At 41.8% G+C, this 19,193-nt stretch overlaps 1 protein-coding gene across 2 annotated transcripts in view; it reads left to right on the top strand.

Moving 5' to 3' along the window:
- Positions 1-19,193, top strand: part of LOC150078255 (A-type potassium channel modulatory protein KCNIP1-like) — a 272,358-nt gene that overhangs the window by 248,244 nt on the left and 4,921 nt on the right. Inside the window, exon 6 of one of the 2 annotated variants that reach the window (XM_090385011.1) lies at positions 9,482-9,544. In XM_090385011.1, the coding sequence (XP_090241137.1) occupies positions 9,482-9,544 (63 nt within the window). Of the gene's footprint in view, positions 1-9,481; positions 9,585-19,193 lie in introns of both variants that reach the window. The other variant, XM_090385010.1, reaches the window with a different exon arrangement.

The following is a 19,193-nucleotide window of genomic DNA, read 5'->3' as shown; positions in this document are numbered from 1 at the left end:
CCAAACCATCCGGTCCCGGCGCGCGTCGTAATTTACATGATTTTAGAGCCACAGTTAGATCCCCCATAATTATTTCCCTGTCCTGTAATACTTTTTGCTCGGGAGTGAATTGTCCAATTGCCCAAATGGAGTTGTCTCTCTCTTTTTTCTGCAAAGCAAACTCTTTTTCATAATAATTTACAAAACTATTCATAATAGTTGACGTTGTTGAATATGTGTTGTCCTCGTCTTTAATTTCCTGAACCGTTTTGGCTAAATTATTTAGCCTTAGTCTACTTTGGTAAAACGCAGCTGAAGGAGTATCAGCTTCCCTAAATTTCAGCTGTATTTTCCGCGCTTTTTCTTTCTCTGCTGTCAAAATTATACCGTCAATAATTGCTTGTACTTCTACTGTTGCCCTTTCTTCCCCGCACCGTTGGTAAATTCTTTTTTCTTGGAAGAGATCTTTCAGTCTATTTCTGCGTTGTTTATTTCTTTCCTTAATTTTGGAATAATAAAATGATTTAGCACTTTCTTTTATTTTCGCCCACGTTTCCCATTCATTACCACCTTGCTCTATTATCTGTTTAACAACTGTTGTAAAGTCCCAGTCCTCTCTCTCCAGAACTGCTGGGTTGAGCTTCCAATAGCCTTTTCCCAGACTAACGTTCGTAAACAGATCTCCCTTCCACATTACTGCCATGTGATCTGAAACTTGTCGACCTCCCGCAAAATTCACATGCCGTATCATTGTTATTTTATCCTTCAACTGACTTGTTCCATAAATGCGATCTATCCTAGTTCCTATATTATTGGCTATTCTCGTGGCCGCTCGTTTCCCCGGATTTTTTTCCCTCCAGACGTCTACCAAATCTAATTTAGTACAAACCTCGATTAATTCACGAAACCCCCCCCGTACCATGATGCGGGTTACCCGCCAGAATTTTGTCCATAATGGGGTCAGGAACGCAGTTCCAGTCCCCTGCCATTATAATCCACTGCACCCCCCCTCATATAGTTGCCCAGCCCCTGAAACAGAGTTTTCCTTTCTAAAGTGGAATTTGGACTATAGACACAGATTAGTCTAATTGTGCGCCCCCCATAACTCCAATCCACTGCCACAACCCGACCTTCTGTATCCCTACCTGCCAGTCGTACAGTCCCTAAAATTGGAGGAATCACTACTATTCCCACCCCTGTGGATCGATTTGTCCCAAAACTCCAAAATCCTAACAACCGGTATCTGTTTTGAAACTGCTGGATGTCTGCTAAGCTGGCGAAGTGGGTTTCTTGTAGACACCAAATCTTCACCCCCATGTTCATCATTATTTGCCATATCATCCTTTGTTTGTTAACCGCTCTCAGACCCTGTACGTTTAACGACATAAATGTTATTCCTGACATTATGAGCAGAACTTTACTAAAACTTCTGCTAAGATATTCCTATGTTCGGCATTTAACTTTAATTTGTTACTGGTGAGTAACACAGTGAGATCTCCGACATTTTTGTTTTTAATATTAGAAATAACGAAATCACCCCAGGTGAACTGAATATTAACTACCTGACCCTCCTCGTTTTCATTCCAAAGAAAATTCGGTTCTCCTCGAGTTTTAACAATTTCCGCCAAGCTTCGCCTATATTCCCTGTATTCTTTTGTGTTTCCTACTACATTTAACCATTCTATCCCTTCGTATTTCCTCGTTTGTATGCCATCTGAATCCGAATCAGACCCCGAAAGTGTTTTGCAATCTTTCTTACCGCCTGACAAAATTGATAAATCTTCCCCCTCTATTTGTTTTATTTCGGTCTTTTCTTGAATTTCCTCTGTTCCCCCTTTTGCTCTTTTAGTTTTACCGCATATTTCTTCCTTCTCCCCCCGTTTATGTACATTTCGTACTGTATTTTCCGCTTCCATATCCTCGGTTAGTTCTGCGTGTTTCGATTGTGTTGGCGACATATCGTACTCTATTGTAAACGTTGGTGTGATTTCTTTAATCTGCATCTCACCCCACTGCGCTCCTATAGTTTCCGCACTCTTAGTGTTAGGCATATCTTTTGGTGGCTCGCTCGCTTTCTGCTGTCCTCCCCCACCAGCAACTCTTTCGGCAAAGGTGCGTTCCGGGCATTGAATGAATTTATGCGTGGAAGCTCCGCATTTTTTACAATTATTAAGGCAGTTGGCCGTAATATGACCGGTGCCATTACAATTAAAACAACGTGATTTTTGGCATTCTGCTCCCAAATGGTCTTTACCTCCACACCTCAAACAAACTTTTTGAACTCCTGGATAATTTATTAATAACCTATGACCCATCAAATCGATGATGTTTGGCACGAGCGTTTTCATGTCCATATGTATTTGCACCGTACCTGTTTCCACGCCTGGCCATTCCTCATATTCTTTTCTATGAATCTTAACAACCTTACCAAACTTGTTAAAAAAACTCTCGACAGGACCATTAGACATTTCTACCGGAAATCTGTCAATAGTAACCACTTTGCGTATGTTACCAATTTGCACAGGTTTGATCATTACGTTTCTAATAGAAAACCCTTTCAAGACCTTTTTTCTTGCCTCTATTGTTTTCAAGACCAACTGATATTTCTGCCTCGGTAAAGGAGTTAATCCTTTTATCTCGTGAACCGAAACAACCTGAGTCACTCCTTGCATTACCTCTCTAATTGGACAAACCTCTGTAGTCTGAAACTCCACTGTTCTTTCTCTAAAGAAGAACTGTGCCATAATTAATCTCGGTTCCTTAAGGAAAAATGAAAAAATCCCGTGTCCTGCCTGACACCAGCAAAACGAGAAAAAAAATATCTAACTTGGCAGAAATAAATTTCACAGAAATGTAAAACAAAAGAAAATCAATCACTTACTACCCTCCGAAAGGAGGTTCCCCACAAAGGGGGTAACCTAAACTGAAAGGACCGCCGCTAACCTCTTGATACGATCGGACGCTTTCCTCAACCTTCAGAACGAGAAGAACACCAATGAACGAAACAATTCACAAACTAGCCCATACACATGTTTCACGGCTATTTATGTATGTATGTGAATATCTACTCGAATATCCACTTGTCCCTATTAGACTTAGAAAGCAAAAAAGGTAGAGGGAAAGTAATAGTAGGAGTGGAAGAGGAAAAAGAAACATGTAGAAGAATGAAAGGGACTAACTCCTTCAACTCACACCACTCAAAAACTCCTCGAATAGGTAACGCTTCCCCAGTAGAGAAGACTGTTGTTACCCATTCTCGGAAACTCCGTGAACACCAGGCTCCCCAGACATGTTTTGAAAAAGGTATTGGATAAAGATGTCCGTTATCCTCAATATCCCTATTAGACTAAGCAAAGAAAAAAGAGGTAGGAAAGTGACAGTAAGAGAAGGAGAGGAAAAAACATGCCGTCGAAGAATGAAAGGGATTTTTTTTTTTTTTTTTGTGATTCACCTGAACTCAAAGCTCCTTGCCCCGAATGGGCAATGTGTCCCCCTGACGGGGATATTTATTACCCAATCGGAGTCCTACATGTTTCTGGTGGCTATTTGGCCTTCATCAGTGGGTGGGTAGGCTTGCTGGTTAGACCAGACATGTTTTCCAGTTTCCAGATATTTGTATGGAAACTACCTTCAAGGATCCTATATGGATCCTGCTTTGGGATTGCCTAGCGGCCTGTATCGCTGAAAAAAAAAAAAAAAAAAAAAAAAAACCCTGTAATGAGCAGACAGGGACAGACACCCTTGTCCGCTCATATCTTTCACCTCAACCCGATTGGGCTGCTCAATCTCCCACTGACACACTCCGAGGAAGGCCCAGTCCATGTGACCACCTGGTTGGCGGCCGCCTGGAGTTGGCTTGCCCTACATGGGTTCTAGGGTCATCCCCCTCTTCCACACTCCTGTTGCTTCATGCAGCCTTCAAAGCTCGACTGCCGTTCATCTGGGAGAGAGACCAAACGCCTGCAGCTGACTTGGTCCCTTTCCTCTAATAACTAAACTAATCTGTTTGGTACATACGCTTCCCTAGCCTAGACTCATCATTACCATCTAAGCTGCACATATATGTTGTCATCTATAAGCCGACATAAAGGTGTGGGGAAACACCATAATTGTAGGAATCTTTGTTTACCAAGTTGTCGTAATTCTAATAGCAAAAATCTTCTTATTGCACCACGCATCGTTCGAAGGGTGCATTTTGACACCTCCTGTGCAGAGCCGCCGCCTTTTCTTTTCTTGATTTTCCAGGCCTGATATTTACCTTCATTTAGGAGGTATATCAGGATGCGTGTTGCTCTGGAAATGGGGGCCGGGAACTGTAAGAATAGTACTTGTTCCCTGGTCAAGCTTGGTACTCCCATTGTTTTGTGTACACTAAGCCAGATGCGCTGAGTAACCGGACAAGAGAAGAATGCATGTTCCACTGTTTCACACGTCTTACAGAAAAAACACTCAACATTCGTGTGCCCTCGAAATTTGGCTTTGTTCCTCTCCACTGGCAGGTGTCCGTGTATTATTCTCCATGCCAGGTCTTTCCGTGACTCATAACCTATATGATGGTGTAGGTTGTCCAACATCTGAGTCACATCTAGTCTCAGCCAACTGCGTGGCACCGGTACTGGCGGTGTATTCATGTCGGATAGCTTCCAGTATATTTCCGAAATCTTAAGCTTGGTTCCCATGTGCAAACCCCCTGCAGATAACTCTTGTAAGTGTTTGAGTGCCAATTTGTAGAAGGGTGTTATTATTTCTACTGTTGGGCCAGTGTGCTCCTCTCCTAGTAGTTTAGTAAACCTTCCCATATTGTACTTTGCTAAGGCAGCAGCATGGGCTCCCCGTAGGGCAGTCCAAATGTGCTTTAACACATATGCCCACCTTAACCACTTTAACCGTGGTACTGCATAACCTCCCTCACACTTCCTGCAGTATAGCTTCTGCTGTGTCACTTCTTGCTGTCTGCTGTTCCAAAAGAACTTAAAGTCTTCGAGTAAGCTTTTTCTGCACGCAGTAATTAAATGATGTAATTGACACAGTATTCATCAGCATCGGTATCAGAATCGTCCACATAATACACACCCTTCCGGAGAAAGATAGCATCCCCAGATTCCACTCTGACAGAGCGACCTCCCAAGAATCTAGTAATTGCCGGGACGATACTACCGGATATTTCACAAAGCGAACCCCTAGGATGGTTATAGGTGCTGTCGAGAATGTGAGGCCTGCTGGCAATTGTACTGGAGCCTCAGTTCCCCACTTTTGACATTTGGTCTTGCTTTTGTTTAGACATAGGCCGCTGGATAGGCTGAAATGACTGAAGGTTTCCAGCGCTCTTTGTAGAGAACTGCTATCCGCCAAAGTTAGGATCACGTCATCTGCATGTGCTACATATTTGCAATCAGAGTGTGGGCCAGGAAGATGAACCCCGCTAATGTTTTTAGAAATAGCTAATTGCCTTAATATGGGTTCTAATGCCAACGAGAATAGTGCAGGGCTTAGTGGGCACCCCTGTCTAACTCCTCGTTCCTGTTCTATTTTCTCCGAGCTGTGGCCATTAATCAAAAGAGTGGTTTGTGCCCCTTTGTACAGACTGATGATGGCTGTTCTTAGCAAAGAACCCGTTCGGACCGTATGCAGCAGATTTTTAAGGTATTCATGGGAAAGCTTATCAAAGGCCTTTGCCAAATCCAGTACAGCCACCACTACACTGTATTGTTTTTGCTTGCAGTATACCTGCAAATCTTTTAGAAATGACAGATTTGCCATCACAGATCTTGTTGGAATTGCATATGTTTGATTGGGACCTATGATGTGCCCTAAATGCCTTTTGAGTCGGGCGTTTAATACTTTGGCATACAACTTATAATCTGTATTTAGTAGTGATATTGGCCTCCATTCGCCCACTTCTTTCCCCATTTTACCCTGTTTTTTGAGAAATATGGTTTGGGCTTCTATAAATTCTTTGGGGACAGCCCCTTCCGAGAAGAATTTGGAGAAAATGACGGCCAAGACTGGCCCAATTTCCTCCCAATGCCTCTTATAGAATTCCACTGTTAGCCCATCTGGACCTGGCGCTTTACCTCCTTTCATATCTTTCAATGCTGATGATAGTTCACTCAGGGAGATAGGTTGATCCTGTTCATGTCTATGAACTGCCAAGAACCCTGGTAATTCCCAGCTTTCTAGTAAACCTGGTCCTTTAAATGCTGTATACATTTCTTTGTAAGCATGTGCAAAACACTTAATGATGTCACTAGTGTTCTGATATTGGTGTGGGCCTACCTGTATTTGATGGATTAAACTGCTGTCTCTGCGTGATCTGTTGAATTGCTTAAAGAAGAAAGCAGACGACTTATCAGCTTTCTTGTAACATATACGCATCTGGATAGCTTCATTTTCTGCCTGCCTCTCTAATAGCGACAGGATTTCTTTTTGTATTTCCCTTTCCCCCAGATCATCCTGACAAGACTTTAGGAGTCTCCGAACTTCATACAGGTGTCTTAGCTCTCTCTTGCTTTCCAGGTGCTTTTCCCTTGTTAATTTTTGAAAAGCTGTTTTTATTGCATTTTTGTAGTGCACCCAGCTCCCTTCTGTCCAGTGTTTGGGATTTCTCAAAAGCTGTGTTAGTCTTTTAATATCCTGCGGGTCACCTTGCAAGAGCACCGGGTTTAACCTCCAGGGGCCCTTCCCCTGTTCTACAGTTAGGCTTAATGGAAAGTCCATTATAACTAATTTGTGATCTGTTATTGTGCGGGGTCCCGAAATGTTGATATGTCTTACCCGATTTATTTTATCTGCTATCTTGCTTGGGACATAGAACCGGTCAATGCGGGTCCCTACCGTTCCCCTGGACCAGGTTGCTCCGTGACTTATGGGATATTTCTTTCTCCATATATCTATCAGGTCGTGTTTTAAGCTCAAGCTGTTGAGCTCCAAGGAGCCCTCTGTGCCAGTTGTTGGATCCCCCGTACCTGTCTTATCTTTAACTGGGTCTAACACGCAATTCCAGTCCCCTCCTAGTATAATCAATCGGGCCCCCACCATAAAAAGATGTAAACTACTAAATATCCGCCTCCGCTCTGGAGCGGTGTTTGGTGCATATATATTCATCAGTCTTATTGTGTGCGACCCTATTCTCCAGTCAATGCAGACTATTCTCCCTTCTATGTCCCTTTGAAGATTGCAGAATTTTCCTATGACCGGTGGTAAGACTATGATGCCTACCCCCTTGGAATTGCTTGAGCCAAAACTCCAGAAGCTTAGACATTTGTATCTGTTCTGGAATTTTCGCACTTGGACACTGTTAAAAAAATGACTTTCTTGGATGAATAAAATTTTTACCCCTAGTAACAACATGCTTCTCCATACATGATGCTGAGCATGCCCTTGAGCAAAACCCCTTATGTTCCAAGAACCTATGATTACCATGTAGAAATCTGATCTATTGTGTCAGAGATACGCTTAGAGCATACAAGGTTCTGCCTAACTCTTGCTCATGTCCTAATAACCATGAGATTCGGGAATTGTTTAGCCGCTGCACTACTCCCAGTACCGTCTGTCCTGCTAAGTTTCCAAAAAATGTCTCTCCACATGAATTGGATGTTGTTTACTTTACCTCCTTGAGCATGCCCTATCACTATTCTCGGCTTTCCTAGCCGCTGTTCCCATTCTTCTAATTTAACAGTTAATGTTTCCGATCCTACTGGCACGTATTTTTTTAAATGCTCCACCGCCAGTAATTTGTCACTATCCTCGCCTAATGTCCCTTCTGTTTCGGAGTCATCTGAACTTAGTTCATTCAGATCTTGCATTGTGTCCTTTCCTTTTTCCTCTTTCCTCTTTCTTTTTCCTTCTACCTCTAGACTTTCTTCGTCTTTGTTGTCCCCCCTCTTCATACCTCTTGCTATTTCCACTATTTCCATTGAAGTGGGGGTATCTTGACTTATGTCTATAACCCCTTTTTCTTCCCCTGTTCCTGTAGTTAGATTCACTGGTTCAGCTGACAGTATCTTTTTTATGACTCCCTGTGGCCTTAAAATGACCATATTTCCCTTTTCCGAATTTTCTTCGCCTACTTTTTCTTCCCCTCCTCTGATGGCATCTGCATATGACCTAATTGAGCAGCTTCCCGCTTTGTGGCTTGTCTCCCCACATTTGATGCATGCTTTGGGGCAGTCACTGCTGATATGCCCCACTTCTTTGCAATTGAAACAACGCCCATTTGTACAATTCGCGCCTAAATGATCCAGGCTGCCACATTTTAAGCACCTCTTCTCTACCCCTCTGTAATTCAGAAGTAGTCGATTTCCCATTACATAGATGATGTTTGGAACTTGTTTTCTCATTTCCATTTGCACTGTTACTTTTCCCGTATACAGCTCTGGAAAGCCCTCCCACGCGTGCATTTCTATTCTCGAGACTTTTCCATATGCTTCTAATGAAGTTTTTAGATATGTGTTCGGCATTTCAATTGGGTAACGCTCTATGGTGATATATTTCCTGATACTACCCACCAAATGGGGGTGTATCACTTGGTTTTCAAAAGGGAAGCCCCTCAGCAATGTGTCTCTTGTCACGCAGTCTTTACAAACTACCTGGTATTTCCTTAAGGGTAGGAGGGTGAACCCCTGTAATCTAGATAAATTTATGCTTTTCGCTAAACCCTCAATTACTTGTCTCGGTTCATACTCTGCATCCAGAGTGAATTCCAAGGTCCTCTTACGTATATAGAAACTCATTTTGTAGAGAAAAAAAAAAAAAAAAAAAGTAACAATTGTCGTGCCCACAGGCACTAATCCCACCCTGGAAACTTTCGCAGGGTGAGCAAAAAAAAAAACAACTTAATCTAAGAACTTACGATCTAGAAGGACCTTGAAGCAGCACAACCTCGTCAGGCGATTATACGAAAGAAGAACGTTATATCCGGCCTATCATCAGTGGGTGGGCAGGTACCCTAGTATTGCAGACATGACGACCCAGTTGTGAAGTTAATCGCACAATATGAGAGATGCCAAAAGGTGTATAAGATAATATTTAAAATAATTAAATGCACATGGCATAATACTTTAAGAGTTTAGTATCTATATAATATCGGTGTTTAGATACACCATAGACACTCAAAAAAACTACAAAGTAGTTGTTGTGGGCATCATTTGAGCACAATATGAGAAAGAGCAAATGATGCCCACAACAACTACTTTGTAGTTTTTTTAAGAGTGTCTATGGTGTATCTAAACACCGATATTATATAGATACTAAACTCTTAAAGTATTATGCCATGTGCATTTAATTATTTTAAAAAACTACTTTTATTATATCTGTTTTGTTTATTTTCTTAAAATTTCTTTATTAACAAACAATTGAATATTAAATATTGTGATGATTATGAAATAAGATCCGAAAAGTTTTTTTTTTTTTTTTTTTTTTAATGAACATATGTTTGTAAACATCTGATTCATTATAAAACTGAATCAGTTTAGAGTTAACTTGTTCTCTTTATTCTGTTTAGCAAATAGATGCAAACAATGATGGTGTCATAACGTTCGATGAATTTATGGAATGGTGCCAAAAGGTAATTTTTCCCATGAGTTTAGTTCAGAAGAAATTCAGCAGTGAGTCTTATTTCATTTCTTACATATACTGGACCCCAATTTATTTAAAGTGGAATGTACAGTCATTTAAAATATATTACTGAGAACAATAAAAACAAAAGATAACTCTTCTAACAATGATTTAACAAGACGAAAATTACAGTTTTCATTGACATTTATTTCCATTGGTATAATGCAATTTGTGAATAAGTACTGCTTAAATCTTTTTAACCAAATGTTGTGAAGAGTGAAAAACCCGGAGTAACTCACAGGGGTGGACTCTACTCCCTCTGCCTAAGTCTGCTACTACACCCTCATTGAAAAGGACTTGAGAAATTCATTCGGGCGACAAGAATCGAACCCCAATCCTCTCCAAACGAATGAGAATTTGCGAAACCACTATACTCTCACGAGGACAGTGTGTGAGCTGTCCTGGTAGAAATGAAATGAAAGTGAAGTGTTTCGACCATGGTGAATGCTATATAAATTACTGGAACCATAGGAGATAACACAACAGTTCACAGATAAGATTTTAATACGATGTAGGGCCCTCTTTTGGGCCATAATATTGTAGGTAGTCTTCGTGGACTACCTGGAGCATTATAGACCAAAATTTTCAAAATTTACGCAGCGATGGAAATATGTCTTTATTCCTCCAGTAGAACAATTGAGCCCCTAGGCAGGCCAGTAACACCAGTATCACATAATTATCCTCAAACGCCTCAACACTCGATGTATTGACACACCGAGCTTTGTGAGAAGTGGGGAAAGAGAAGAATTGTCCCGTTTGAAAACAAAGTCCTGAGCCATAAAACTTCTTACATTATCGAGGACATTACCATATTTCAATCCTCGGTTCAATCCTATACCAGGTTATTTGTTATTTGGTTTTTTTTAGGAGCATTAGCAACTAAGGCCATATTGCTCCGGGAATATGCGGTGGTCATTCCCTGACCTTTCCGCATCCTCCGTATTTGGTGGGCATGGGCTCGAACCCCGGACTAATCAAAAAGCGTGTGCTACGCACTGCTGCTCCTGCCCACCTGGCTATGGAGGCGCCAATCGCTTTGAGGATTACCATCGCTTTGAGGCTATCGAGTCCTTACAAAATTTTTTTCCAAATTGGTGACACACTCAAGTTATTCCATCTGGTGAAAGCAGTGTATATCTTGATTGATCTCTCAGAAGAAAAGAATCCTTTTCTACTCCTCCAGAGGTCAGTTGTCAACCAGGACGTTTGCTGTTATACCCCCAACCGATGGATGATATATCTCACTGTACTGAGACCTGGAGTATATCGCAGAAAGACACTTACCTCACAGCTCAATGCTGAGCGGCGTTGTAGTTCAAGATGAATGTCTTTCCTGTCACCAGTTACTTATACGCACTATAAACGTACGCCCTTGTATGTCTTTCCTGCCGCCAGTTACTTGTAAGCATTAAACGTAAAATATTCGTGAACTGTTGTTGTGAATTATATAAGTTAAAAATGGAATGAGGACTATGAACGGTCACTCAGCTGATTTTTTTTATTACTCAGAATAGTTCATTTTCTACTACTGTGTGGAATGAGCCATATTTCATTGTCCACTGAGTGTAGAATAAACCATTTCATTCTGTAACGTAACTTGATTGGCAGAATGTAGCATGTTTATGAATTTACTGGTTCCTTGATTAGATGCAATATACCAATCACAAACAGAAAGTACTGGGTGGTTATAAAATAAGTTTCCCTATTCAGGAGACCCTAGGGTCAAAACGGATAGAGACAGCGCTGTGAAAATCGGTGGGTATGTCATTTAGGGTATGGGGAACCGATCTGTAGAAGAAGAAAAAAAATTTGTTCAAATTTCCGCCATCAGGGGAGAAATTGGCACTGAAAACATGAGATGGAATAATTAACTTAGGATTAGATTTTAATATCAGAATTTAAGAAATCTACAGATATTGTTCTATGTGCTTTCCTTCACTTGAGATGACATTCTGAAAACGGAGGACTGCGTGCGACACAGTTTCGTGTAGCATCTCATTGGAGATGTTGGCTACATGCTGTTTAATGCTTGCTTTCAATTCGACAAGCGTCTGTGTGCCACCACAGTAAACTCTGTCTTTCAGGTATCCCCATAGCTAGAAATCACAGGGACTGAGATCTGTTGATCGGGCTGGCCAGAACTGCGTAAAGTCTCTATAAATGATGCGATCATTTCCGATTGTTGAACGGAGCAGTTCCTTCACTTGTAGACCAACATGAGGAGGGGCACCATCCTGCATGAACATTACGGTCTCCAAGCATTGCCTTTCTTGCACAGCGAGAATAATGTGATCTCAAAGAAGAGCGCAGTAACACGCACTAGTTACCATACACCTTACGGGGCCATGAGGCGTTGACTCTTCAAAGAAAACTGGTCCGATTATAAACTCTGCTGTGAATCCACACCATAGTGTAACGTGTGGAATTTGTAGTGGTCTTTCATGCACAGCAGATGGACGAGAATATTCGGCAGTTTTGTGCATTTACAGCCCCATGAAGAGTGAAATGTGCCTCATCAAACCACAAGATTATTCGAGCCCATATATCGTCAAATTCCACACGAGCCAGAAATTTATTCGTTGTTGCTGATCACAAGACTTTAGTATTAGTATTAGCAATGGCCACATGGTGCAAGGAAGCCTATGGCTTATGCTGCACCAGCCAAAAAAAATAATAATAATAAAAAAATAACAAACATTTAATAAAATAAAATAATAATAAAAATAACAAAAATTAATAAAATAAAATAATAATAATAATAAGAAGAAAGTTTTAAAAATATATATATATACTAATAATTAATAAATAAGAGAAAAGGAAATGGACAACCTAAGCGTTTCCCTCCTCCCGTAGGTAATTATCCAGCTGACCTTTGAATTTCCCCAAGTCTCTTGACACACCTCTGGCACTACTGACTGGTAGTGTTTTGCATTCTGACCATTGCAAACGCCACTTCATCCATTACCTCCGTTCCGATACGTGGTCGTCCCCTGCCTGGAAGGGGACGACCACGTATCGGAACGGAGAAATTTGAAGCGACCACGTATACCTAACTCCCCGGTCGCTTCAAATTTCTTTATTAGTTTTCGAAGCCCCACTGACGTGAAAGGTCCTTTACGCAAACTTTTAAGTTTCCGATATTCACGTAGTGCTGCATTAGCGTTTCTATTGTTCTGGTAGAAAAGTTTTACTAAAAGAGCACGTTCCTTTTTAGTAAGAGCGATAATGGTTACTGACGATGGCGTTGGCCTTTCTGCTTTTATCTAACAGGATGTCATTTGCGTAAGCAGCGTGTCTTGAAGTAAATGACAACTTTTACATATGTGCAGCGCCGTTTTCCCCCTGGTGGCGGAAATTCGAACTAGTTTTTTTTTTTTTTTTTTTTCTTCTACAGATCGCTTCCCCATACCCTAAATGATATACCCACCGATTTTCACAGCGCTAACTCTAACCGTTTTGACACAAAGGTCTCCTGAATAGGGAAACTTATTTTATAACCACCCAGGGCGCCTCCGTAGCCAGGTGGGCAGGAGCAGCAGTGCGTAGCACACGCTTCTTGATTAGACCGGGGTTCGAGCCCGTGCCTACCAAATACGAAGGATGCGGAAAGGTCAGGGAATGACCACCGCATATCCCTGGAGCAACATGGCCTTAGTTGATAATGCTCCTATAAACCAAATAACAAACAACAACCACCCAGTAAATAGAAAGACTTTTTAACTAGATACATGCGATAGACGGTAAAGGTTATGAAAAAGTAATGCTGTGTTTCTACAAGCATTGCGAACCTAAAATGCGTCCACCAAAATACGTTGCGGAATAAAATTTTATATTATACATGTGGGTGAAAACGTAGTACTTCTCTTATTTAAAGCGTTCATTTTTATTTCCATTAAAAGCAATCCTTCCGAAAGAAAGGGTTGCTTTTAATAACTGCTTTTAATTAAGCCTTAAATAGCAAGCATCTGCATTTTACGTAATACAGATAAAAAAATAAAATAAAATATTAAATATTTATAAATCATAAAATTCATATCGCGAACCAGCCAGCGTTGTTTACCCTCGCACAAGAGCTTCGTGGAAATCACTTAAAACATGTAAAAATTCACTGTATTCTTATGTTAGGCATTAATATGGTCAGTTAACAAATTATACGAATTTCAGTATAGCTTGAAAGCAGATTATGGTAAACACGCGACAGTGCATTAATGCAATCATCTTCTTTCCCTACACATTTATTTCAGCGGCTGTTCGGTTCCATCACAGAAAAAAAGCACTTCGAAGGGAGTTCACTAATTAGGCAGCTTATTTTAAACTTCTTGACCACCTTGGAATTCGTGTCCCCGAAGTGCATATTTAAAATGGCTCAAACGTAAAAAATCAGAAGGCACAATATGAGTACTATATGATGGATGTGGAGTTAAGTCAAATTTTATTCCAATGTTGATAATACGGAACAAGAATTGTCCTGCTGTAGAATAACTCCAACTGTTAAAAACTACGTTTTTCCCCTGAATTGTTTGGCCTAATTCACTTTATCAAAATTTAATCCAAATTATAAATGGGTCATTCTGAATAAGTTTATTCTGAACTATAAAGCGTTTAGGGCTGAAGCCTCAAGCTATGGAAAAGTCTAGACTATGTATAAGTATAATGCAAAAGCATCAATAATGCATAGCCAAATCTGAATTAACAGAATGTTAGCAAAACGGCATCGTTTTAAGTTATATCTCATATTTTTAATACCTTCACAACGCGTTGCCATGATATTGCCTCAGGTGAAGCGTTACTTCGAATAAGTAACGCTTCACCTGAGGAGAAGACTAATGTTACTTATTCTCAGATGGATACCACCACCCAGACGGCACCGTTTCAGGGCTATTTTGTATATGTGTGGGATAATAACTCGACTATCCACTAGTCCCTATTAGACTTAGAAAAGCAAAAAGGTAGAGGGAAAGTAATAGGAGTGGAACAGGAAAAGAAACGGTGTAGAAGAATGAAAGGGACAGTAATTCCTTCAACTCACACCACTCAAAAACTCCTCGAATAGGCAACGCTTCCCCAGTGGAGAAGACTGTTGTTACCTATTCTTGGAAACTCCGGACATCATCAGGCTTGATTTGATTTGGTAGTTATTGGCGCATCAGCTTCTGTGGCCATATTGCACCTCCCAAGGTTTTTGCAGTACTTTGATCCAAGCCCGAGGCGGGAATCGAACCCGCGACCTTTGGGTTGCCGGGCAGGTACTTTACCCATCCGGCTAGCCCGGTCGGCCATCATCAGGCTCCCCCTGGTGCCGTTTCAGGGCTATTTGGCCCTTCTTCGGTGGGTGGGTAGGTACTCGAGTGATGCAGTGATGGCAAAACAGCTATGAAGTATAAGTCCACAATATGAGAGATGCCTGATGGCGTATGATGTGTTTAGACTATAAAGCGTTTAGCGTTGAAGCCTCAAGCTATGGAAAAGTCTAGAGGTTTCAGATATGAGGCGTCAGCTCTAAACGCTTTATAGTCTAAACACATCATACACCATCAGGCATCTCTCATATTGTGGACTTATACTTCATAGCTGTTTTGCCATCACTGCATCACTCGAGTACCTACCCACCAACCGAAGAACGGCCAACGGACTTTGCTACGGTACTACTTCGTCGGGTGTTATTTCGAAAAGAGGGAAGATTTTCTGGAGACCGTAAGTTTTGACATTAAATTTATTTCTTTGCTGACCCTGGTAAAGCTTACAGGGTGGGATTAAGTGCCTACGGGCACTCTTGTGGCTTTTTTTTTTTTCCCAAGATGAATTTTTACATACGTGAAAGAACTCTGGACACAGAATATGAACCGAGGCAGGTAATAGAGGGATTAGCAAAATGCGTGAGCCTATCGAGACTACAGGGGTTCACTTTGTTGCCCTTGAGGAAGTATCAATGTAAGTATCATTGATACTTGAGGAAGTATCAATGAGGAAGTATGTAAGGACTGTGTGACCAGGGACACACTGCTCAGAGGGTTTCCTTTCGAGAACCAAATGATACACCCCCATTTGGTGGGTAGTATCAGGAAGTATATAACCATAGAACGGTATCCGATTGAAATACCAAACACATATTTAAAAAGTGCATTAGACGCATATGGGAATGTTACACGAATAGAAATGCACGCTTCGGAGGGTTTCCCAGAGCTATACACAGGCTGTTGTTGTTAAGGGTTTTAAGACACAAGGGCATCAATGGCCAAGATGTGTCTTTCCAAGTTTTTAATGTAAATCAAACATTTTTTCAGATCTGTTTATCAAATCTGATTTGCCGAATAAAATTAAACAATTCATCTATATTCGCAGAATTGTCTAAGATCTGTTGAAGGGTAACTTATACACGGGCAAAGTCACGATACAAATGGAAATAAGGAAGCCGGTCCCCAATATCATATATGTTACGGGGAACCGACTAGTTTTGAACTACAGAAGGGTGGAGAAAAAATGTTTGAAGTGCGGCAGTTCGGACCATCTAGGGGCGAATTGCACAAAAAGGCGGTGTTTTAACTGTAGGGAAGTTGGACATATCAGTAGCGACTGCCCAAAACCATGCAGCAAATGTGGGGAAACAAGCCACAAAGCAGGCAGCTGCTCAGTGAAGTCATACGCAGATGCCACTAGAGGAGGGGAGGAAAAAGGAAGGGAAAAGAGCTCGAGAGAGGAAAACATGATTATTCTAAAGCCACAGGAAGGGAAAAAAATTCCATTGACAGAATCAGCGAATTTAATAATAGAAAAAGAGGAGGGGGCCACAGACTTAAAACAAGTCGCCCCCACCTCAATGGAAACAGCAAGAGAGCAGAAGAGGGGAGAAAACAGAGAGCGAGAAGAGGTAGGAGGAGGGGAAAAGAGGAAGAAGCAAACCACAGAGGAAGACAACATCGTTGCAGAAGATCTGGGCGAGTCGAGTTCAGAGGACTCCGAAGCGGAAGGGCCGTTAGGGGAAGGCAGGGAAAAGCTAATCGGGGTACAGCATTTAACGAAATATGTACTATTAAGTCAGGAAAAGCTGGGGGAAAAGTTAACAGAATGGGAGCAAAGTCTGGGGAAACCCATAATAATACTAGAGCAAACCGGAGAGGGAAAAATGAAATGGAGAGAATACAATTTATGTGGAGGGATATTTTCTTCGGCAATTTGGTAGGACAGACCCGCTTAGGAATCACACAGCAATTAAGTAACTCCCGAATCAAATGGATCGCGGGACAAGAACAAGAGCTTGGTAAAACCCTATACGGCCTTAGCATATCCCAAACAAAATAGGTGAAACCCCTTGGCGGACCCATTATCGATACACATGGTAATTATCGGAACCCTGAATGTCCGGGGCTTTTCTCAGGGGCACACACAACGTCACATCTGGAGAATGACATTATTATTGGGTATCAGAATTTTATTTATTTAGGAAAGCCACGTGCATAATATTTTACAAGTACAAAAATTTCAAAATCGATTTAAATGTTTAAGCTTTTGGAGCTTTGGCACAAGAAATGCCAGGGGGGGGGGTCGGCATCATAATCCTACCACCCATTGTAGGAAGGTTTAGCAACCTTCAAAGAGATGTAGAAGGTAGGGTAGTCTGTATAGACTGGAAACTAGATTCCCATACAATACGGTTGATAAATGTATATGCGCCAAACGCTGCTCCAGAACGGGTACGGTTAATTAATAATCTGCGTCCATTTATGATGGGCACACGTTGGAGTATCCTTGGGGGCGATTGGAACTGTGTCCTAGATCCAGTCCAGGATAAGACTGGCACGGAGGACCCTACAAGGGGGACAGGGGCGCTCTGGAATTGCATGACATTTGCCTAAAGTGTGATCTCATAGATGTATGGTGTTGACACACTCCCACAGCACACGGCGCAACATGGACTAACTAGGGGTACAGTAGGCACAAGAATAGACTGCATATATGCACCAAGGAATATGGCAAGCAAAGCAACCAGAGTTAGGCATGTAAATATTTCTGGGACACGCCCCCTCACGGATCACAAATTGTTAATAATGAACCTCCCGTTAGGCGCAACAATAGACTATGGCAGAGGCACTTGGCGTTTAAACTCGGCTCTCTTGCAGGACGGGTGGCATAACGTCGAAGGTTTAACGCATGAGCTGGTGCAGTCTGAGCATTGGACATGGGAGAAGTGGGCAAATTTTAAGCAAGCAGTAAGAACAGCATTCCAAAAATCAGCTAAGGAAAGAGTGGTGGAAAGGAAAAAACTGCTAAGGCATTTGTATGAAGTGAAGCGATTGTTAAACTATTGTCACGATGAAATAGGGGTACAGCAGGTGCAAAAAGAAATACAGCTACATCTGGAAACACAGGCAGAGAATAAAGCAGTCCAAATGCGACTGCGATATAGGCTTGCCGACAAGAGGGCAGGGTTGATTTTCGATCACAACAGGACGCAAATGAGCAACAGCCCCATACAACAGATCCAAGTGGGTTCACGTCAGTACGATACCACCAAAGACATCATGGAATACTTCAATGGAGTATACAAACAGTTGTATGCAGCATTTCAAGGGCCATCGCTGCCAACTAGTTGGGAGATGTCATAGTTCTCTGCAGCTCAGCAGCAGGAACACAACCAGCCAATCTCTTTGAAGGAAGTTTCCACAGCCTTGGGAGAAATGAAAGCAGACAAAGCGCCAGGCCCAGATGGAATAACAACAGAGCTCTACAAGAAAGCTTGGGAAAAGGTTCGGCCAATTTTGGCCACAATTCTCTCTGATTTCTTCATGGCGGGTCAAGTTCCGGAAAGCTTTCTGGAGGCTCAGACGGTATTCTTAAGAAAGCAGGGGAGAATGGGTCAAGAAGTGGGAGACTGGAGGCCGATTTCACTACTAAATGTAGACTATAAACTAAAGTATTGAATAATCGCCTCAAAAGACATTTAGGATCTATTATAGGAGCAAACCAGACATATGGGGTGCCAGGCAGAGCCATGGAAGCAAATCTGGTTTTCTTGAGGGACCTGCAACCATATTGTCAGCAGAAAGGTTACAGCATAGTCCTAGCGGTGCTTGACCTAGAGATAGCCTTTGATAAACTGTCTCAGAATTATCTTCAAAATATGTTGCATACTGTACAGGTGGGCTCACAGTTAAGAGCAGCCATCATCAGTTTATATAAAGGAGCTAGCACCACTCTAGCAATTAATGGATACAGCTCAGATAAAATAAAACTGGAGAGGGGGCGAGACAGGGTTACCCACTAAGCCCTGCTCTTTTTTCAATGGCGCTGGAGCCCATTCTCAGGCAATTAGACAACTCCAATAATATCAAAGGAGTTCATCTCCCTGGATCGAATCCCGATTGCAAATACATAGCCCATGCGGATGATGTCGTTCTTACCATGTCTGATTGCAATTCCTTGCAGAGTGCGCTGGACTTGTTCAGTTTCTTTAGCCTGTCAAGTGGCCTATGTCTTAATAAACATAAAACAAAATGTCAACAATGGGGAAAGAATGCCCCACTACAGTTACCAGTGGGCCTCTCCTTCTCTGCGGAGCCCATCACTATTCTGGGAGTGCCCTTCGCAAGACGACCAAAAAT

This window comes from Mastigoproctus giganteus, chromosome 11, assembly GCF_048544385.1.
Source record: "Mastigoproctus giganteus isolate SK-2022 chromosome 11, ASM4854438v1, whole genome shotgun sequence".
In the NCBI taxonomy this organism is placed as follows: Eukaryota; Metazoa; Arthropoda; class Arachnida; order Uropygi; family Thelyphonidae; genus Mastigoproctus; species Mastigoproctus giganteus.
This window is presented reverse-complemented; position numbering and strand designations above follow the sequence as displayed.